Raw genomic sequence first — 24,110 nt, forward strand, 5'->3', positions numbered from 1 at the left:
AACAGCAATTTGTATCTTCTATCCGTAAATAATACTATTGACCTGCTTATACATTATAAAGGCCCATTTTGGGTCATTTTCTTTGTCTATTTCTTTCACGAAGTACGTAGTTTGCTCGCATTGAAAACGCACAGGCCTTCGTATAGGAGAGTGGATATGGGGCTTTAACCTACCACGCTGCTACAATGCTGGTTGGTGGGATATTACAGCAAATAGGCCATGAAAAAATCAAAAACTATAGTCATTATATTTAACAATATTGTTACCTCTATATCATAGTTTTATATTTGTTAGCTTATTCTTAAATAGAATATACCAGGGGTCGGAAACAATTTTTGTAAGTTTGATTATGTTTTAGTATAATGTTAATAACTATAAGCACTTGTGAAAACACAGTTATCTTGTAATCACAGACATACAGTTCAATTTTATTTATATGTATGTATTGATTGTGGAAAATTAAGTATATACTTGATTGCATTAGTAAATTTAGACAAGAAGGCAGATTTTAAACTTTGTAAAAAGTAATCTATAGTATTACTTAATCTGGTGGTGCTTCACGGGAAAAAATTACTTAAAAAACTACAAAAATAAAAAAGCAATAGTTTATGGTGATAAATCAAAAACTAAAGATATTATTCTGGAGCCGCTCTTCTATTGCCCCCCCCCCCCCCCCAACAAATTTTGATACAGGGCCCTTCCAAGGCACGCTACGCCACTGATTATAAATACATTTAACTTTTTTTCTAGTATTGAAAATTCAGTACCTCCCATACATTTTTATCAGCAACTTTATAACTACAAAGAGTAGACACTAGTTTTAAACCAATTTACAAACCTCAAACAGTGTACAAGTTATTAAAATGATGGTACACTTTTGTTCCATACATTTTTTTTGCAGGACAATGTTTTTAAATCGAGTCATCTTAATGAAAGAAAAATAATTGTTGCACTCAAAGCTTTTTCTACTAAACAAATAAAACATTGTATATAAAAATAGTATTATAATATATATATAGTATTGGTAATTTAATCCGTAATGTTTAACAAACATAAGATCTTTGAAATTTTAATTAAAGCAGCTACAGCATTGAAAAAACTAATTTAAGATAAAAAATTGTAACTTGTTCACTCTAGGGATTTTATCAAAACTATTCAAATTAGTTTTAGATAATTAGGTGGTGTAGTGTTTGTGTATACTAAATAGATACCTACAATACTACATCTCACGTACATTGGCGGTGGGTGCAATGAGTCAGTCTGTCACCGGCGTTCGACCTGAGTGGTCGTGCGCGGTCTGCTTGCCTTATCAGTGCTTCTCTTATAGTAAGGACGAGGGTCCTTACAGGTGGTATCTACCATTTGCGTTTTATCCATTATTTACGGGATATCATATATATATTTAATTTTATATCAAAATACATTTGTATAAAGAAATTTAGTGGCCATTTAAAAAGTGATTAGTTTTGAATATCCCAGCTCAAAAGGTGACCGACACCTGGTATAAATATTTTTTGTTGTCTTCTGTTTTAATATAAAGAGTAGTAATAATATATAAGGACCTTGAATAAGTTCTCGCTGTTTTTGACAAAACAAATGTTTTATTTAAAGTTGAGGGTATCACAACATTTTACTGAAAGTATTGAGCATCACTTGAGAGCAATGTCACAGAACACATATGTACAAGTACAGAAGATTCACTCCGCAACGTCATTAAAATAAATAGCGGTAAGACACAATATAGTATTTAATAGTAGATTGTTATACAAGGGGCTAAAAAGGCCCATTATATACGAGGTATTTTTAGAAAAAAAGAATAAATAGAAACCGAGTTTATAATGGGTGGGGCTAACCACGTGTTACACTCTGCTTTTCACTACGATTGCGAGAAAATAAAATAGTTTACTTACTTAGTGTACTTACAATATTAAATGATTTATTTTAATTGAAAATTAAATGTACAAAGTCTACAATTTTGGATATTAAGGGAGATGCTTTTACCCGGTAACATAATTTCCGACAACTGTGAAGATGAATAATGAGTAGTGAGGTAAACGTGGGAGATAATAGTTTAAAAAACTCCTTTCGTAAGTGAATCCATTCGTTGTTGTTTTCTCCACTTCACCTAGGTAGGTATTTAAGTAAATGCGTCTCGACTTTGATGGAAACAGATTGAAAATTTCATCCATCTCCAAATTAAGATCACCATTCTCACTAGATGAAGACAACAATAACAATTATTGTTGAAAAATATGTAAGTTACGGTCACAAATTTACAATTATTTTCTGAAAAAAATCAAATGTGTATTATTCACGGCCATTGTTTTTTAAATTCTCGCTTTTTAATTATATTTTTTTCACATGAGAAAAAGGCAAAGGTAATTTATGAAAAGTAATTTTTAAATGGTCTTAAATAGTTCATTATCGTTCTACTAGATTGAAAACGTTCTTTTCATATTTTTTCGAGACGTCTATGAAAATTTTAGTTATTAATTATGTTTTTCACTATTCTCGCTCAAAAACATCGTCATATTACCACTCCACAGCGGGGCTAAACAAGCATTTCAGCCTCTAGGGGCTAAAGTAATTTTGTTTTATTAATTTTTGTCTGTTACGAGTACTAGCCAAGTACTAGCTTACTTTATAACGAAGGTTTTATTCGTAAATAGAATCATCGTAGGTAAGGTCCTTCTTCTTCTTCTTTTGGTTATATGGCTCGGAATTATTTTATTTTCTCGCAATCTTAGTGAAAAATTTTTTTTTTTGACGGCCTCCGTGGCGCAGTGGTAGGCGCGGTGGATATACATGACGGAGGTCCTGGGTTCGATCCGATTGTATTCAAGGGCTAACTTGTAAAGAATAAAAAAATTGCGTTTGGAAAATTTGAAAACACATGCGATTTTTAAATGAAGTTTTTTAATAAATCCTTAACTTTTATTATTTAATATCGATATATTTCGGACCCTTATTCCATTTACTATACGAAATTAATATTTTATACTGTTTATATTAAATTTAATATGGGTAAACTAACTGCACCCAATTCTTCTTAATCAAAGATTTTCTACTATAGATATCTTACGTGCCTACAAAATCGAAAAAAAGTGATCCTAATTTAGCTATTCCACTGTGCGCACACATGGATATTTTATGTATATTTAGTTTTTAGAGCCGTGATAGCCCAGTGGATATGACCTCTGCCTCCGATTCCGGAGGGTGTGGGTTCGAATCCGATCCAGGGCATGCACCTCCAACTGTTCAGTTGTGTGCATTGTAAGAAATTAAATATCACGTGTCTCAATCGGTGAAGGAAAACATCGTGAGGAAACCTGCATACCAGAGAATTTTCTTAATTCTCTGTGTGTGTGAAGTCTGCCAATCCGCATTGGGCCAGCGTGGTGGACTATTGGCCTAACCGCTCTCATTCTGAGAGGAGACTCGCGCTCAGCGGTGAGCCGAATATGGGTTGATAACGACGATATTTAGTTTTTACACTTCTTGAAATGGACAATATTTAGGTATTATTCGTTTAAATAACTTTTGTTGTTTACTATGCGACTAAATGAAATTAAGACAATTAGCCACTTTTGTCCGCCTTTTAACGCGCTAGTGACATTTCGCAATGGTCACAGAGTAACCAGAGTGACTTTACAAGCAACGTACTGAAGCTGGTGACACCCATTAAAAAAAAACAAACGTCACGTCAAACAACTGCATATACAAACTTTTTTTCATAATTTGTATTTCATAATTAAACACACTGACGACAATTACGTAAATTAATATAATAATCAATAATTACCAATGAAAAAATACTCCATCTTATTTCTTTAGTTTTTGTGAACAGTTTTTAAAATATTTAAAAACAAAAGACGCCATTTTTCTTGGATAATATTGAAAGTTACTGATGCGACGCTTCGTGTCGTACTGACTCGAGAATGTATTCGTTTTTAAAATTCGTATTTGGAGCGGCTACGACAAAGTCTTGTTCCGTACGCTCCATCTGTATATTATTGATTAATCTGTGGCTATCGTACAAAATCTTTGTTGGTAATGCCATGTATTACAAAACTAAAACAGCGAGAACTTATTCAAGCCGTCTAGAGTATGATAGAGATAATATAATACATAATTTACTAATAAATATATTTTCTTATATTAATATAGAATAAATGAATGTACCGCTAAATATTAAAATTTTTGTATTTGATATTTTGTTTTTCTTTTAAATTATAATCCGATTTTACCATTTCATGACATTTCACCCATTTTTTGAAAACCTCTAATCTCAAACCGATCCTAAAATGTAATAAATATACTACAATTTTTTTTTTAATTTTGTATTTTGGCAATTGATAGATGCCATTATAAATCTTATTTTAATAAAAATATAGTAATCCAAGTTTTTGAGATATACCTACTGTAAGCTTTGTAACGAAAACCTAGATCACAGAAATTAAGTAACTTTAGTTGGTTTAAGTCAAAATTCATGCATTATTAATAAGTCATACACCCTTTTTAGCAACTCAGTGTTGTCACTCAAAATGAGTTAATATTTAGACTAGAGATGAAACGGATATCCAGTAACTATCCGGTATCCGGCCTATTCGGCCACCATAATACTATCCGGAAGAATACCGGATAGCGACTATTCGGCCGGATGACTATCTGACAATGGCTCGTTGTAGAGTGCAATCATCTATTAAATAAAGGCACTTTCTCGCTTTTGGTATTATTTATATACCAAAACTTTTTTTCGTCAAATTCTGTCATAGTCAATGGGGATGATGACTAGGTTTGAATATATTGATTTTTATGATACTTTCGGGTAAATGAGGTCAATGTTAACTAATTTATACATAAAAAGCAAAGATTGTCTGGACATTTGCAAAATAAATAAGATTATAATATTTCAAAATCTATTTAAAATATTTTATCGTAATTAGATGAAAATTCATACAATTTTAGCTTCCTTACATTAAATGTGACATTTTTTAATAAATGAACTATAAACATAAACGCACAAAAAAAAAACGTTTTTTGTAATTTTGTTTGAACGCCCATACAAATCTAACGATCATTATGCAACTACGACGTCATTAATTCGTACCATTTTGTATGGAGCGTTTTTCAGGTATCCGCGGCAGCGCCGCAAATCTGACCCTCTAAATCCCTGTAGCTCCGAAAGTAATGATCGCAGATACCCTGTTACTTTTACAAAATTGCTTTACTATTAGCATACTCTTAATTTATATTGAAATAAAAAAACTGCCATCATCCCTATTGCTTTGCGGCTACTGAAGACGAGCTTGTCCTCGCAATGTCTAAAGACACTGCCTACGCAAATGGCCGCCGCAAAAAGTTTCGCCGGATATTCGGCGGCCGGATATCCGGCTATATGGCCACATAGTTGGCCGAATATCCGGTAACTGGCCAAACTGCTATCGGTTCCCTCTTTAATTTAATAATAAATTTAAATAATCATAATAGTCTATACTAATATTATAAAGAGGGGAGTATTGTAGGGGGTCATATCGGGATCTACTGAAACGATTATGACAATTCTTTTACCAGTAGAAAGTGACGTCATTTGTGAGTGTCATAGGCCATTTATCCCCGTATTCTCATGGAAATGGGAACTACACGGCGAAATCGCATTTTTTTATTTACCTCACAAAAGACATTAGATCATTGATCATATTCTTTGACAGAAAAGTAACGTCTAGCGAAGCAAGTCCTGTACAATAATAATTTGTCTGAGGTACAAGTGAATCTATACTAATATTATAAAGCTGAAGAGTTTGTTTGTTTGTTTGATTGAACGCGCTAATCTCAGGAAATACTGGTCCGATTTGAAAAATTATTTCAGTGTTAGATAGCCCATTTATCGACGGAGGCTGTAGGCTATATATTATCCCCATATTCCTACGGAAACAGGAACCACGCGGGTGAAATCACGCGGCGTCAGCTAGTGATTTATATAAGAATTGCTCGTTTAAATGTATTAGCTTAATTTAGCATGTCAATAAATTTGATATATTTTGATATACAAGACGGAGGTCCTGGGTTCGATCCCCGGCTGGGCAGACTGAGATTTTCTTAATTTGTCCAGGTCTGGCTGGTGGGAGGCTTCGGCCGTGGCTAGTTACCACCCTACCGACAAAGACGTACCGCCAAGCGATTTAGCGATCCGGTACGATGTCGTGTAGAAACCAAAAGGGGTGTGGATTTTCATCCTCCTCTTAACAAGTTAGCCCGCTTCCAACTTAGATTGCATCGTCACTTACCATCAGGTGAGATTGCAGTCAGGGGCTAACTTGTAAAGAATAAAAAAAAAATCACAGTGCTCTTGTAGTGGTAATTAGTGTATGAATGTGATCAAGCTGTTATTTTTGGTAAGTATAACGATATCTTTATTTATATTAAAATCGTACAATAATGTGGTTGACTCATATCAAATTTAATATACACAATAACACACACATATTCTCGTTTCTGTAGGAATTCGGGGATAATATATAGCCTATAGCCTTCCTCGGTAAATGGGCTATCTAACACTGAAAGAATTTTTCAAATCGGACCAGTAGTTCCTGAGATTAGCGTGTTCAATCAAACAAACAAACTCTTCTGCTTTATAATATTGGTATAGATGTTGCTTGAACATTTTAAATTAATTTTCGGTAAATAATATAACCGCAGAGTTATGGAAAAACTCCCGAGTACCCTGTATATGTGTTGATTTTTAATAGACTTAAAAAATAGGGGGTCACCTTGATTGTTATTATTTATTTCTTTTGTTGCAGACACATTCTCGTTTGGTAGCAACGCACAGACCAGCACCAATACAACGGGTCTCTTTGGAGCCAACAAGCCAGCCTTCGGCGCCACACCCGCCGCCGGTAAGTGGTCACCGACTCTACTGTAACAGATTCCTCTATAACGCCGTGAGTAGCAGTTACAAGGATCGTACCATCCATCTTGTGGTAGAGGAAACTAATCGAAAAGGTTCCCGGACTTGTAACCTTGGGTGTAGGTTTAAGTGATTCTTACAGAATTAACACTTACCTCCCCTGCTAGACATGTATTCCATGGTCTCTTTGGAGCCAACAAGCCGGCCTTTAGCGATACGCCCGCTGCTGGTAAGTGATCACCGACTGTAGTGTAAGAGTTTCCTCGTATAACGCATCGAGTAGCAGCGACAAGGATCGTATCATTCATCTTGAGGTAGAGTAAACATATCGAAAAGGTTCCCGGACTTGTAACCTTGGGTGTAGGTTTAAGTGATCCTTACAGAATTAACACTCACCTCCCCTGCTAGATATGTACCTATTCCATGGTCTCTTTGGAACCAACCAGCCAGTCTTCGGCGTCACACCCGCTGCCGGTAAGTGGTCACGACTGTAGTCTAAGAGATTCCTCTATAAATAAATACCTCTTTATAATAATACTAGTGGATCTGATGGAATCTTCGCTTTGGGTTATGTGTACTTTTTCCTTACCCCTACCATACTTAGCTGGATTTGTAATCTCTTATTTACAAATCCAGCTAAGTAGGGTGCCGAAGAAATTACGTTTGTTGATAAAAGAATACAACGAGAATCGGACGTTTACCATCATCGCCCAAAAATCATTTTATTTTTTAAAATAACAAGTTTTTTTTTTTTAAATAAAGTTGTTTTGTCGCAGGTACCAGTTTGTTTGGCGCGACGACGACTCAAGCGCCCGCGTTCGGCACCAACACATCCACTTTTGGCTTCGGCAGCAATACACAGAATCAGGTAATCCATAGTTTATACTTATAATAAAACTGTAACAGGTCAAATTCTGTACATCAAAGATATGTTGAAAATTGTCGGCATTATACAATAGGCTACTCGCCTGCTGTACAAAACTAAGAAGATTTTTTGCATGTAGGCAGTTTAGATGCCTAGAAACTCTAATCACATTTTTATTTGTGAAAATAAACTTGTAATTGTAATATTTTTATAAAACAAAATTGTATTTTTATCACGTCACCCCAAACGCCAATCATAAATTGTGACGTCATTCGCTACAAGGCATCGGGTTGTGATTGGCGCTTGAGGTGACGTTATATATCTCATCACTGCAAACGCCAATCACACTGTTATCACTATGAATGACGTCACTTGCCAATGTGTTGTGTTTCGGCGGCAAAATATTTACGTAGATATTTTTTCATTTAAATTAAATTTTTTACTGGTTATTATTGACGGGACAAAATAAAATATAGCTTATAATACTTCCACAATTCAGGTTAAACACTGTTTACAAAAGAATTTTCAAAATCGGTCCACAAATGACGAAATTATCGCTGGACATACATAAAAAAAAAAAAAAAAAAAAACAACGAACGTAGAACCTCCTCCTTTTTGGAACTCGGTTAAAAAGAGGCAAGTGGCCTATTTCCCATAACTTCAAGGTGTTGACAAATCCACTTATAGGAGGCGAATTGCAAATAAAAATGTGTTTTCTTCATATGTTTTCGCGGCAGATCCTTATATAATTAGTCTTTGGTTGTTTATGATGTTTTTTTTAATCTTTTAGACCGGTGGTTTGTTCGGCGCGAAGCCGGCGACCGGGGCTTTCGGCGCGACGCCCGCTAGCACGGGCTTCGGCGCGTTTGGCGCCGGCGGTTTGTTCGGCGCTAAGCCGCAGCAGACCACCGCGCCTACCTTCGGCTCCACCGCGCCCGGTGAGATACATATATTTTTTATTCCTTACAAGCAAGTGCAAGCGGATCTCAACGTCGTGTGTCGTCCAGCCCCAGAAGGGGGAGAGTGAGTATCAAGGGACAAGGAGCGAAATGACAAAATAACTTGTAGGGTGTCAAGGAGGCGTCCCGGGAACACGCAAAGAGCAAGTACCGGGTTCGACCTCCCTCCATTCGGCCCAAATTACCGAGAGGTTGAAAGGGCCATGGGAGGTGGTGGGTTGTCCCTATTCTTTATAATAGGCTACTCGCCTGCTGTACAAAACTTAAGAAGATTTTTTGCATATAGGCAGTAAAGATGCCTAGAAACTCTTATCACATTTTTATTTGTGAAAATAATCTCGTAATTGTAATATTTTTATAAAACAAAATTGTATTTTTATCGCCATTCGCTACAAGGCATCGGTTTGTAATTGGCTCTTGCGGTGACGTGATATATCGCATCACTGCAAACGCCAATCACGCTGTTATCTCTATGAATGACGTCACTTGCTAATGTGCTGTGTTTCGGCGGTGGTAAACACAAAATTGTGCATGTGTGCGCTCAATGTTGTAGCCTATTATTCGGACCACTTTTTGCGGTGACGATGTCAAGTAAGGGAGGTCATCAATCTTATAGTTTATTTAAAAATATCATTGCTACGATTGGTGTGAAAATAATGTAAAAATAAGAGCCTCAATAGCTCAACGGTAAGAGCGGTTTGACTCATCACCGAGGGGGAGGTGACCGTCGTATCCACTCCTGATACAGTCTTTCTCGATAGTTGGGGAGGAATATTGGTCATATTAACAAAAGATATAGCAAACATTGTTTAAAAAAAAAAAATTAAATCAACGCTTTTTCCCTATTGGCGAACATTATTTCGGCTAACATTCTAATGGAGTAATCTAGTAAAATATACAAGATTTTTAGTACATTTTTCACTTCGATATCGTTCTGAAAAGTGGGCCCAATTTCGGACATCTTTGTTTACTTTATACGTTTTCTGGTACAGCTTTCGGCACGTCGACCGGCTTCGGCACGAACACGACGGGGTCGGGACTGTTTGGCGCCAACACATTCGGCAAGCCGGCGACCACGCAACCTTTTGGGTTCACGCAACCCACCCTTGGTAAGCCCTTCTATTGTTATAATTACTTGAAATTCTGTTTTTCGCAATCCCACGAGCTGAGTCAAAGATTAGCCCGAACAAACAGAAAGACAAAAAAATAACTTTAAATACCTAAATACAATTATAATAAATCACAGACGATAAATGAGTAAAAAAAGTCATCCCCACTTTACATGTCGGGGAATCCCTAAATTAAAAAATTTTCAAGATTTTATTTTACTAATTTACCAAAATTTATAATCTTCGTACTCAATTCCATTACATACTCATGTCCAATTGAAGCTTTATAGTTGTAGTAGTCTCTGAGCTAAATCGCGGACAGGCATGGCCCAACTATAAGGGTTCCTAGTTGACTACGGAATCCTAAAAAATGTCAATAGAGTCCGACCGAAACTGGTTTTTTGGAAGAAACCGAAACCGAACTTTCGGTCGGACACTATCAAACACCAATTTATTTATGGCTATTCTGTATGTGCAGGTTTAGGCGGAGGGTTAGGCACGTCTTTCCAGAGTAAACCGGCGGCGCCCGCCTTCGGCACTCTCGGAGGAGGCTCCCTCTTCTCTCAGCCGAACGCGGCGCCGAGCAACACCTTCCGCACAGGTAGAGTTAACCTCAAGATTAGCTTTTGTGACGTGACTGGTAGCAGGGAGTGGTAGAGGAAACACCTCGAGCAGGTCCCAGGACTTGTGACCTTGGGCGTAGGTTTAAAGGTTTCTTTCAGAATGCATCAACACTCACCTTCACACACTAAACAATTTGTGATCAATAATTACAACACTAAACATTATTATTGCATAAAATCCACTAACGCGACTGGCAGCGTGACGGTGTGCACGCTGCCTGATAAACAACTGAGCTCAAGTCATCAAATACACTTACTTACACCAAAACTGATACCTTCCCGCTACAATAACATAAATAATGTATGTTAATACTACTTGTAATCGGAACTTCTAGGAACTTGTAACACTTTGTATGTTAAGATGTAATGTTTGTTCAATGTATCATTATACACCCATATACGGCTCACTGCTGAGCTCGAGTTTCCTTTCAGAATGAGAGGGGTTAGGCCAATGTCTCAAACGGTGAAGGAAAACATCGTGAAGAAACCTGCATACTTGAGAATTTTCTCAATTCTCTGCGTGTGTGAAGTCTGTCAATCTGCATTGGTGAGTGGTGGACTATTGGCCTGACCCCTCTCATTCTGATAGGAGACTCGTGCTCAGCAGTGAGCCGAATATGGGTTGATTATAAAAGATTTTATAGAAAAATTTAATTTAAAAAAATATGTTAAATTTTTTATTTGGTGACGTGACGATGTTACTTGATGTCAGTAAAAGAATAAACGTTAAACTAATTATTGACTAATAATTTTGTCAAACACTCCGTTTTGTTAAGGTTTAGTGTATACGTGACGTCATGAAACAAATAAAATATAGACTATCATGTCTTTAAGACATACTTTATGTATTTAAGAATCGAAATCATTCTGAGAGGAGACTCGTGCTCATCAGTGAGCCGAATATGGGTTGATAATGATGATGATGACATGATATACTGTTTCGCAGGCCTCGACTCGGGGTTGGGGGGTGGCAGTCTCTTCGGCAACACGTCCACACTGGGCGGCACCACTCTGGGAGGTCTCGGACAAATTAATACTAACAACAGTTTAATGGGGTAAGTCCAACAAATATATTTCTTTGTACGTACTACTTCGGACGCCTGCGACTTCGTATACTCGCGGGCAGCGGTGACTAGAATAGGGATGATGACAGTTACATAAATTGTATATAAATGAAGAGTATGCTAATAGTAAAGCAATTTTGTAAAAGTAACAGGGTATCTGCGATCATTACTTTCGGAGCTACAGGGATTTAAAGGGTCAGATTTGCGGCGCTGCCGCGGATCCCTGAAAAACGCCCCATACAAAATGGTACGAACTAATGACGTCGTAGGCCATAATGATCGTTAGATTTGTATGTGCGTCTAAACAAAATTACTAATATCTTTGTTATTTGTGCGTTTATGTTTATAGTTCAAATATTGAAAAATGTCACATTTAATGTAAGGAAGCTAAAACTGTATGAATTTTCATCTAATTACGATAAAAGATTTTTAATAGACTTTGAAATTTTATAATCTTACTAGCGGACACCCGCGACTTCGTCCGCGTGGAATTTAGTTTTTCACAAATCCACCATGGATTTTCCCGGGATAAAAAGTAGTTTTATGTGTTAATCCAGGCTATAATATATCTCAATACCAAATTTCAGCTAATTCGGTTCAATAGTCCAGGCGTGAAAGAGTAACAAACATTCATATCATCAAAATCATCAGTTACCGCAAATCTCGGGAAACTCAACTGAATGTCAATTCAGAGTAAAATCTATTTCCATTCCAAATTTCAGCCAAATCGCTTCAGTAGAGCGGCGTTAAAGAGTAACAAACATCCAAATATCCAAACATAATACATAGTTTCGCGTTCGTAATATTAGTAGGAGTAGGAAAATAGGAATCAAGAATTTTTAAAAATTAACCCCTAAAGTGGTGAAATAGGGGTTGAAAGTTTACATTGACTTCCACGCGGATGAAGTTCAGGGCGTCCACTAGTAAATGTATATGTATAGATTATAGAAGCTTGTTGACTTTACGTGTCTGGTATATTGTATATGTGTTGACTTTACGTACCTGTACGCAGCGGCTCTCTGTCGGGCGCGTCCGCGGCGGGCAACGTCCACGAGCACATGCTGGCGCTCGCCGCGCGACCGTACGGCGACACCGGACTCTTCAAGGACTTGCTGCCTGACGCTTGTGAGTTGTCACATACATTGTATAGAATAATAGCTGCCGCCGCGCAGTTTCACCCGCGTGGTTCCCGTTCCCGTAGGAATACGGGGATGATATATAGCCTACAGCCTTCCTCGATAAATGGGCTATCTAACACTGAAAGAATTTTTCAATTCGGACCAGTAGTTCCTGAGATTAGCGCGTTCAAACAAACAAACTGTTCAGCTTTATATTTTTAGTATAGATAGATAGGCTAGTTGACACTTGTAAAACTTTTTCACGCACGTGTCGGCGCGGGTGAGTCATTCGATAGGTCGGCTCGTGTCGTCATAAATAATAAATAACAATAAATAAATATACTTACACATCACTATCTAGCCCCAAAGTAAGCATACAGAGTAGCTTGTGTTATGGGTGCTAAGATAGTTGATATTATAATATTTATATATTACATATAAATACTTATATAATCTATAAATACACACAGACACTGGAAAACACTCATGCTCATCACACAAATATTTTCCAGTTGTGGGAATCGAACCCACGGCCGTGGATGCAGAAAGCAGGGTCACTACCCACTGCGCCACGCGGCCGTCATAAGCTGAGATAGTACGAAATGTTCCGTGAGTTAGGTGGGGAGGTAAATTGCTCGGGCGGCCCAGTCCACACCTTTATGCCTCTTCTGCACATAGGCCTCTTTTACATAGACTTCTAACCACTCATAACTTTAATTTTCAGTTTTCGACTTTAATTATATCGAGTTTCAGTTTTCGACTTTAATTATATCGAGTTTCAGTTTTCGACTTTAATTACATCGGGTTTCAGTTTTCGACTTTAATTATATAGAGTTTCAGTTTTCGACTTTATTATATCGAGTTTCAGTTTTCGACTTTAACTATATCGTGTTTTAGTTTTCGACTTTATCTAAATAGGGTTTCAGTTTTCGATTTTAATTATATCGTGTTTTAGTTTTCCACTATTATAAGATCGGGGTTCTGTTTCGACTTTAATTACATCGGGTTTCTGTTTTCGACTTTAATTATATCGGGTTTCAGTTTTCGACTATTATTACATCGGGGTTCTGTTTCGACTTTAATTACATCGGGTTTCAGTTTTCGACTTTAATTATATCGGGTTTCAGTTTTCGACTATTATTACATCGGGGTTCTGTTTCGACTTTAATTACATCGGGTTTCAGTTTTCGACTTTAATTATATCGAGTTTCAGTTTTCGACTTTATTATATCAAGTTTCAGTTTTCGACTTTAATTATATCAGGTTTCAGTTTTTGACTTTAATTATATCGGGTTTCAGTTTTTGACTTTAATATGACGGGTTTCAGTTTTCGACTTTAATTATATCGTGTTTCAGTTTTCGAAATTAATTATATCGGGTTTCAGTTTTCGAAATTAATTATATTGGGTTTCAGTTTTCGACGTTAATTATATCGAGTTTTAGTTTTCGACTTTAATTATGATTCATAACCTGACGTGTCAAAAGTGTTTATAAACTGAGCTTAATTAAAATATTAACTTTAATTTTATATATATTTCAGCGTCCACAGCAGAAGACGTGCTGAAACCCACCAACCCGCGCGCGGTGAAGGCGGTGTTGGACGGCGCGGCGTACCGCGTCACGTCGCCGCCGCCCGCCGCGTCGCGCCTCAAGGTGTTCCCGCGCCCCGTCGCCTGCGCCAGAGACAAGGTGATGTAGTGCTGGTGCCCACCAGCCCGCGGTGAAGGCGGTGTTGGACGGCGCGGCGTACCGCGTCACGTCGCCGCCGCCCGCCGCGTCGCGCCTGGAGGTGTTCCCGCGCCCCGTCGCCTGCGCCAGAAACAAGGTGATGTAGTGCTGGTGCCCACCAGCCCGCGGTGAAGGCGGTGTTGGACGGCGCGGCGTACCGCGTCACGTCGCCGCCGCCCGCCGCGTCGCGCCTGGAGGTGTTCCCGCGCCCCGTCGCCTGCGCCAGAGACAAGGTGATGTAGTGCTGGTGCCCACCAGCCCGCGGTGAAGGCGGTGTTGGACGGCGCGGCGTACCGCGTCACGTCGCCGCCGCCCGCCGCGTCGCGCCTGGAGGTGTTCCCGCGCCCCGTCGCCTGCGCCAGAGACAAGGTGATGGTGGTGGTGATGGACTGGTGCCCACCAGTCCGCGGTGAAGGCGGTTTAAGAGAAGAAACTTTTTTATTCAATGACAATGGACCTCTTGACTGCCTTGACCTGATGTTAAGTGACAAAAATCTGACTATGACCATCAATTTATATTTTGGGTGCCCACCAGTCCGCGGTGAAGGTGGTTTAAGAGAAGAAACTTTTTTATTCAATGACAATGGACCTCTTGACTGCCTTGACCTGATGTTAAGTGACAAAAATCTGACTATGACCATCAATTTATATTTTGGGTGCCCACCAGTCCGCGGTGAAGGTGGTTTAAGAGAAGAAACTTTTTTATTCAATGACAATGGACCTCTTGACTGCCTTGACCTGATGTTAAGTGACAAAAATCTGACTATGACCATCAATTTATATTTTGGGTGCCCACCAGTCCGCGGTGAAGGTGGTTTAAGAGAAGAAACTTTTTTATTCAATGACAATGGACCCCTTGACTGCCTTGACCTGATGTTAAGTGACAAAAATCTGACTATGACCATCAATTTATATTTTGGGTGCCCACCAGTCCGCGGTGAAGGTGGTTTAAGAGAAGAAACTTTTTTATTCAATGACAATGGACCTCTTGACTGCCTTGACCTGATGTTAAGTGACAAAAATCTGACTATGACCATCAATTTATATTTTGGGTGCCCACCAGTCCGCGGTGAAGGTGGTTTAAGAGAAGAAACTTTTTTATTCAATGACAATGGACCTCTTGACTGCCTTGACCTGATGTTAAGTGACAAAAATCTGACTATGACCATCAATTTATATTTTGGAAACAGCCTTATTCGTGAGGAAGCACCCCCACCTATATAAAACGGTAGAACATACAAGAAGGGGAATTACATTTGCTACGCCACGTTACACTATTAAAATGTTTGACGGCTTCCGTGGCGCTGTGCTATGCTCGGTGGATTTACAAAACGGAGGTCCTGGGTTCGATCCCCAGCTGGGTAGATTGAGTTTTTCTTAATTGGTCCAGGTCTGGCTGGTGGGAGGCTTCGGCCGTGGCTAGTTACCGGCAAAGACGTACCGCCAAGCGATTTAGCGTTCCGGTACGATGTGTAGAAATCGAAAAGGGGTGTGGATTTTCATCCTCCTCCTAACAAGTTAGCCCGCTTCCATCTTAGACTGCAACATCACTTACCATCAGGTGACAATGTAGTCAAGGGCTAACTTATGAAGAATAAAAAAATAAATAAAGCCTCAATAGCTCAACGGTAAGAGCGGTCGGACTCATCACCGAGGGGTGGTGGTTCGATCCCCGCCCCATTGGTCTATTGTGGTACCCACTCCTAGCACAGTCTCTGTCGACTAGTTGGAGGGGAATAGGAATATTGGTCATAATATTATAAAAAATGGCATTGCAAATATTCTTTTTTTTTAAAAGAAAAGAAAGAAAGAAATAAAAGAGTTCGTCAGTTACTAACAAATGTGCTTAATTCACAGAAGTCCCTGTTCGACGGCTTGGAGGAGTCCGACCCCAGTATAGAGGACAAGTTGACCCTCAAGCCGAGCAGGAAGCGGCTCGTCCTGCGACCCAAACGGACGACGGACGACGACGAGATTGATCATGCTGATACCAATAGGTATTTTTTTTTTTTTTTAAATATACTTAAACAATACACATCACTATCTAGCCCCAAAGTAAGCATACAGAGTAGCTTGTGTTATGGGTGCTAAGATAGTTGATATTATAATATTAATATACAATTATATACTACATATAAATACTTATATAATGTATAAATACACACAGACACTGGAAAACACTCATGCTCATCACACAAATATTTTCCAGTTGTGGGAATCGAACCCATCGAATTTGTTTATACAGTATCCCTATTCTATTGTACTCCCACACCACACTTCTACCCTACACCTACAAAAAAGTGGTTAAATCCACATTATCTACAGTAAATCTTACTAATATTATAAAGCTGAAGAGTTTATTTGATTGAACGCGCTAATCTCAGGAACTACTGGTCCGATTTAAAAAATTCTTTCAGTGTTAGATAGCCCATTTACCGACGAAGGCTATAGGCTATATATTATCCCCGTATTCCCACGGAAACGGGAACCATGCGGGTGAAACCGCGCGCCGTCAGCTAGTTATGATAGTACGGAAAACATAATGGATCCATATTTAGTCCACAAATAAAATAAAATTAAATTGTATTTTGAAACTAGTACCTAATCTAGTAGTTAAATATTAATAGTAAAGGTAAATATAATATTAATACTAAAGAAGTCTAGTTCTAAATCACACTCATACGCACGACACACAGCCGCATACACACACTCCTAGACATACTCGCACTAACACGCATGCATGTATTTACACACACACGCACTAACACATGCACACAACATTAATAATTATAAACTTTTTTTTTTTTAGTAATGTATTTTTAAGATCTTTGTAAAAATTCTTTTGGATATTGTATGTAGCATAAAGTCACTGGCCCTTACGACACGGGCTTATCTAGATTAAGGTCAGGACGTCATTGCTATTTATGTACTGAGTTTATTCTAATTAAACAATTCTTATTCTTACCTACCCAACCCTATCCCTACACTTAAGGAAGGATCACTATTTTTTTGAAAATATAATATACCCTATAGCATTCAGGGCTTCTCAACAGTGAAAAAAATTTTTCAAATCTATATATATAAAAGAAAGTCGTGTTAGTTACTCCACTGATAACTCAAGAACGGCTGAACCGATTTAGCTGAAAATAAGGAAAAATCCCTATTTTTTTTAAAATATAATATACCCTATAGCATTCAAGGCTTCTCAACGGTGAAAGTATTTTTCAAATCTATATATATATAAAAGAAAGTCGTGTTAGTTACTCCACTGATAACTTAAGAACGGCTAAACCGATTTGGCTGAAAATTGGCAGGGAGGTAGTTTAGAGCCAGGAGAAGGACATAGGATACTTTTTATAAAAATAAAATAAAAGTTGGGTTTTCTTTCCTGACGCTACAACTCCAGAACGCACGAACCGATTTCCACGGTTTTGCATTCGTTGGAAAGTCTCGGGCTCCGTGAGGTTTATAGCAAAGAAAATTAAGGAAAAAATTCAACGTAGGGTAGGGGTAGGGTAGTTGAAAGTTAACATCGAGTTTCACGCGGACGAAGTCGCGGGCGTCTGCTAGTTTATAATAAGTCTAGACCCCGCACAAGTAAGCACAGTGTTGGCCGACCCCCCACCAGGTGGACTGACGCCATCAAGCGAGTCGCAGACATTCGCTGGATGCAGGCGGCTCAGTATCGTGATGTTTGGAAGTGCCTGCAAAAGTGTTGTGAATGTGAACCTTTGTTTTAACATTGGTTTTTCTTATCTTTTAATAATTCATTTATTCATTTGAAAATGCAAGGGTTACAGTTTGTTCTTTTAGATACATGCCCCTATACTTTCTACCTTAACAGGTGTATGAATATTAAAAATTAGTTGACGCCGCGCGGTTTCACCCGCGTGGTTCCTGTTCCCGTAGGAATACGGGGATAAAATATGGCCTATAGCCTTCCTCGATAAATGGGCTATCTAACACTGAAAGAATTTTTCAAATCGGACCAGTAGTTCCTGAGATTAGAGCGTTCAATCAAACAAACAAACAAACTCTTAAGCTTCATAATAATTATATAGATAATGTTATATTACTAACTGCTTATGCTAACATGGTTTAAGCAAATAAAAAAAAATAACATAAAAACCAAAAAGAATAATTAACATGATTTGACTGTGCATTCCCAACAACAATAAAAATATACCAATTTCAGTTAATCAGTTCAATTTATCAGTAATGGATTTTCTGAGTTTTCCTAAAACTATCTTCATTTTCAGATCATTGGACGACTCGCGTCCCATAGACACGACCCAAGATCAGAGTCACAGAGAGATGCAAGAGCAGCACGTGCAAGCGAGCAAAGAGGATGCGACTACACGAGAGAAGGAGAGAATAACAGACACGGATAATAATAGTATGTATTGTGTAGGAAATAGTAGTCTGAGACGGTCCGTAAAGAGTGGGGAGTTAGAGAGGGGTAGCGATCGGTTGGCGGGAACGACTTGCGATATAAGTCGTGTAGTCGGCTTCAGTACGCTCGTGGCGTTCGAGCCGTCCACAGTTCTTCTTGGGTTACTTGGGTTACTTGGGATACTTAGCATAGGCGGAGAGAGTAACTTGAGTGGAAAAGGAGAGTGTTGGTTAACTATCAAAGACGTCTTTAACCCTACACATAACGTTCACAAGTGCGTGACTCCACTCAAAGTCATTCTCTGCCATTCTAGGGTCTTATTTTGGTTACAGTTTGATTTGTTAATTAAGTTGTCCTGACAAATGTTGTGAATCATAACCTTTGTTCGTATTAACCGTAATCATAATTTTTGTAATCCACTTCTGAGTCTGCTAAAAATTATATTAAAGTTGATATAAGTCAATTACCCTATTGCAAGGTTTCTCAAAGTGGGGTACGCGAACCCCTAGGGGTTCGCCGTTTGACGGCTTTACGTAATGGTGGCTTGGTAACTGATACCAAGTTAGAATTAAGGTTAAAATTGTCCAAAAATACTTCTAACATTGAATCCATTAATTGCGACAAGAAACAAGCACACCCATCACATTAATATTACGAAGACATCTTTGTTGGAGGGAGGGGGGGGGTTTAATTAAGGGGTTCGCTGTCTCAACAGGGGTTCATGGAGCCGAAAGTAAAAAAAATAAAACGGTAATGACTAATAACAATGTATAACACAAGCTATTATTGTTTCAGATTCCGAGTCCTTCGACAGACACAGCAGTTGGTAAGTTTTTTTTGACGGAGGTCCTGGGTTCGATCCCTGGCTGGACCGATTGAGGTTTTCTTAAGTGGCCCAGGTCTGGCTGGTAGGAGGCTTCGGGAGTGGCTAGTTACCACCCTACCGGCAAAGACGTGCCGCCAAGCGATTTAGCGTTCCGGTACGATGCCGTGTAGAGACCGTAAGGAGTGTGGATTTTCGTCATCCTAACAAGTTAGCCCGCTTCCATCTCAGATTGCATCATCACTTACCATAAGGTGAGATAGTAGTCAAGGGCTAACTTGTAAAGGATGAAAAAAAAATGTTGTCACAGACGGTACCTGCCTTACGAACCGGCGGTAGAGTCACTACCAACAGTCAAACTTGACGTTTAATTTTTTTTGTAAACCATAGACAAAGAAAGCAATAGTAAAAAATAATTCATGGCATCCGTCGAATTGTCTCAGAGCTCGGACGAATTATACAGCCTCGTTAGACGTTACCCCTCTGTCAAAGTATAGGATCAACGATCTAATGTTTACATAAAAATATCAACTTTTATACAATCGGATGTTTTGTTAAGATAGCGCCCATAAAGCAACTATGACATGACAATTGACAGCAAACGTCAAATCGACTACTGTATTGAAAACGTCATCAATCCGCCATTATTATCCATATTAGCGTCGCATTTCTTGGGAGGGAATGAGTATTCTTTCGAGTAAATTCGTAGATTTTTATAATCAAAAATAGTTAAAAAAAACTATTTTCTTTTATTTATTTAATAAACGTGATAGTATTAAATACAGTGTTTTGTACACAGGTTGGGTCCCAAACAAGGTTGGAGCGATAAAGAGAAACCAATCGACAACGAACCGACGCCGAGACTGTATCCCAATTTAGGTATTTTTTCAAGTTTTTTAAGCAAATCCTCTCGTCAATGCCTGGTATTGTTTATAGCAATAAGGCCGCCTTTGCGTGCTAAGTTTAAATTATTAATTTCTATTGTTTTTTACTTTTTTTTTTGTGCGAAAACGTATTCTATTTTTCTTTTTTTTATACTATTTTTACAAATAATGTTTTATTTGTTTTATAGAAGCTTTTAGTGCAATATTTTTCATGCATGAAAATTTGTATAATATAAAATATAAAAAATTTGGTGAAATCTTGTTTGGAGTCGCATTTTTAGAAAATAATAATATCATTATTATTAATAATGGTTATTTTGTATCAATGTTTGTTTATATTTCAGACAAGGAGTTGCCAATAGAAATGTCTGAGAGACGAACTAGTTGGTGAGTGTAATTATACTATAATAAAAGAAAAATGTAAAATAAGATTATTATTATTATTATTTACCCTTATTCCGTGTACTAGGCTAAAAAAACATAAGCCTAATCCATCTCAATCTGATAGGAGACTCGTGCTCCATAGTGTGCCCAATATGGGTTGTTTATAATGAATATATACTAATATTATAAAGCTGGAGAGTTTGTTTGTTTTTTGTCTTTGCTTGAACGCGCTAATCTTAGGAATTACTGGTCCGATTTGAAAAATTCTTTTATTATAGGACTCAAAAGTGATTATAAATATAAGAAAACTAAAGGATATGATTTACAACACTTGTAAGGATTACTTAAATAACAAATGATACTGTAACCAAAATAAGACCCTAGAATGGCAGAGAATGACCTTGAGCGAAGTCACGCACTTGTGAACGTTGTGTGTAGGGTTAAAGGTACCATTGATTGTTAACAAACACTCCCCTTTTCCACTCAAGTCACTCTCCCCGCCTATCCCAAGTAACCCATAAAGTATTACACAACAAGAGATGTATTCGAACGCCACTGAATATCCTCTTCATATCCGTCAGACTGATAGCCTAGTGGATATGACCTCTGCCTTCGATTCCGGAGGGCGTAGGTTCGAATCCGATCCTTGGCATGCACCTCCAACTGTTCAGTTGTGTGCATTTTAAGAAATTAAATATCACGTGTCTCAAACGGTGAAGGAAAACATCGTGAGGAAACCTGCACACCAGAGAATTAAGAAAATTCTCTGCGTGTGTGAAGTCTGCCAATCCGCATTGGGCCAGCGAGGTGAACTATTGGCCTAACCCCTCTCATTCTCAGAGGAGACTCGAGCTCAGCAGTGAGCCGAATATGGGTTGATAATGATGATCCGTCAGACTACTATTTCCTACACTATTTATTAGAAACATGTATATTTAAAAGCGGCCAACGCAACGATAACACTTTCAGTGTTACATAGCCCATTTATAGAAGAAGGCTATATATTATCTACGGGAACGGGTGTGGGCTTCTCTCGCCCGTTTCATAATAATATCTACTTCTACTATTTGGTTCTGTATATATATTTTATTAGCATTCATAATACATTCACAATTTCATAGGCACATAATTATCTAGTATAAAATAAATTCATCCTTATATAAAATTCATAAAATAAGTTTCAAACATGTATTATATTTCATATTTATTGTATTTGATGTAAATAGTTTACTTTATTATGTAGTATTTAAAATATTAGCGCGCGGCATTAGTGTGCGTAGTTATGTATGAGGCGACACACACACACGCGCAAGCCGCGAGCGGTACGCGGCCGATCGCCCGCCGCCCGGCGCGCACTCCGCACGAGTACCTACGCTCTGCTGCAGTCGGCGACAATTTAACCGCGAACGTACTTACTATACCGTGAGATTAATTAGCCGTATAAAACTTTCGTCTTCAATATTACTTCCGTATTTGTGTACTCTTATACTTATACTATATCTGTGCCTGTGCAATAAACTCTTTTATCGTGCCTATCGCTATAATTTCTCGCTCCTTCTTAACTTCTACTGGACTTTCTCTTCAACCTATATAATAGGGAGACACTTCCCTATACGGGAACCACGCGGGTGAAACCGCGTGGCTTCAGCTAATATTACAATGGTTACTGTACCTGCAGGTTAACGACGAAGCCTCTGTGCAAGCCGCCGCCGGGCGCGCTGTCGGCGGAGAACTCCGTGCGCCACATGGGCCTGCGCCCCGACCGGAGTGCGGAGGACAAGGAGAACATCGACACCTCGGGTGAGATCCGCTCTTTATAGTAGAGGAGCCGACGGGGGGATTTTTGCAGTTACTCGAGCGCGGCAGATGAACATTTTTTTTTCTTTTTTTTCTTCTGAGTTTATCTGCGATCAGTATCATAACTATAAGCAGATGTGTTCTGTGATAACTTCGCTTTTCGAGTGTATTCCCCAGTGAAAATATCCCCTCATAAGGAATAAAACCTTGCACATTGTGCCGTTAATATTAGTGTGTACGTTTAGGGCACATAGTGCGAAGAGCCGATGAATGTTGGGGTCCCAAAGTGTCCCCGCACTAGTAAGCGCAGTGTTGGCCGACCCCCCACCAGGTGGACTGACGACATCAAGCGAGACGCAGGGATTCGGTGGATGCAGGCGGCTTAGTATCGTGTTTGGCTGTGCCTACAAAAGGCCTATGTCCTGCAGTGGACGAACATCGGCTGATGTGATGATGATGATGACATTTAGGGCAACCAAAAACAAAACTAACTTCAGAAATACTCAAGCAGCACGTCAGATTAAGATAAGGTAGGTGAGTTGATAGCTAAAAGGTGTGCATTTTGTAAATCTGACGATTTGAGCGTAAAGTAATGGAATGGGAGGATTCTAATGTTACAAAATAAAAACCCTTTATATTTATGTTATCAAGCCACTAGCGTTGTTAATTTATTTAAATGAACTAATCTCCTGAATAATCACTCATGTTTTCTGATGATTTCAGTAAGCCGAAGTAATAAAAATTGTCTTTAAAGTCTGTAGTTTTTTCCCCACCGCTGTAAGCGAAAAAAGTATATAACCAATTCGTCCTGTCATCTAATCAACCAAATATAATCGACTTCAATTACGCTTTAGTAACTGCAAATTTAGCACCCCGGGCTCTTCTACTATTAGTCTTCCATCAGTGGAATTTAAATAGCGACAGTTCAACATAAGAGAGTATACCTTGCACGTTGTTGAGTATCTCCACCAAATAAGAGCCCTTAATTTTGTTGGATACGTTTAGGACAACCAAAAAAACTAACTTCAGACTACTACGCCACTGTCATGTAACGACGGTCATTGTAGGACGAGTGATTTTTGTGCAATGAGGCAAAGCCGAATCTTATCCCCTTTTACATTATCATCCCCTCTTACCTAATCATCCCTTTCCCCCCTTTCAAAGTTAATATTTTTAAATAATAATAATAATAATTTATTTGCTAAATTGTGGGTTGCAATAGCTCTTACAATAATAGTATGATTTCCAACACAATTCACTGATTAAATCAGCGTGCAAATTATTATCAATATTTTACAATAGTATTTTTAATATTTTTTATAATATTAAAAAAAAAATTGTAGATCCAAAAATTAATTATAAAGAATGAAAATAACTACTGAAGAAAATATCAAATAAATGTCAAAATGTCAATATTTGCAAAAGTAATTATTATCGATAATACATTGAAAAA

The 24,110-nt window shown here is 38.3% G+C and overlaps 1 protein-coding gene across 2 annotated transcripts in view; it reads left to right on the top strand.

The window, feature by feature from the left end:
* Positions 1–24,110, top strand: part of LOC112048866 (nuclear pore complex protein Nup98-Nup96) — a 74,307-nt gene that overhangs the window by 17,099 nt on the left and 33,098 nt on the right. The window contains exons 9-22 of one of the 2 annotated variants that reach the window (XM_052890087.1): positions 6,804–6,899; positions 7,687–7,778; positions 8,566–8,713; positions 9,727–9,843; positions 10,322–10,444; positions 11,413–11,521; positions 12,543–12,655; positions 14,189–14,337; positions 16,234–16,373; positions 18,636–18,772; positions 19,565–19,595; positions 20,392–20,471; positions 20,821–20,863; positions 22,539–22,660. In XM_052890087.1, coding sequence (XP_052746047.1) covers positions 6,804–6,899; positions 7,687–7,778; positions 8,566–8,713; positions 9,727–9,843; positions 10,322–10,444; positions 11,413–11,521; positions 12,543–12,655; positions 14,189–14,337; positions 16,234–16,373; positions 18,636–18,772; positions 19,565–19,595; positions 20,392–20,471; positions 20,821–20,863; positions 22,539–22,660 — 1,500 coding nt within the window. Of the gene's footprint in view, positions 1–6,803; positions 6,900–7,305; positions 7,385–7,686; positions 7,779–8,565; positions 8,714–9,726; positions 9,844–10,321; positions 10,445–11,412; positions 11,522–12,542; positions 12,656–14,188; positions 14,338–16,233; positions 16,374–18,635; positions 18,773–19,564; positions 19,596–20,391; positions 20,472–20,820; positions 20,864–22,538; positions 22,661–24,110 lie in introns of those variants that run through there. The other variant, XM_052890086.1, reaches the window with a different exon arrangement.

This window comes from Bicyclus anynana, chromosome 27 (genome assembly GCF_947172395.1).
Source record: "Bicyclus anynana chromosome 27, ilBicAnyn1.1, whole genome shotgun sequence".
Taxonomy (NCBI): domain Eukaryota; kingdom Metazoa; phylum Arthropoda; class Insecta; order Lepidoptera; family Nymphalidae; genus Bicyclus; species Bicyclus anynana.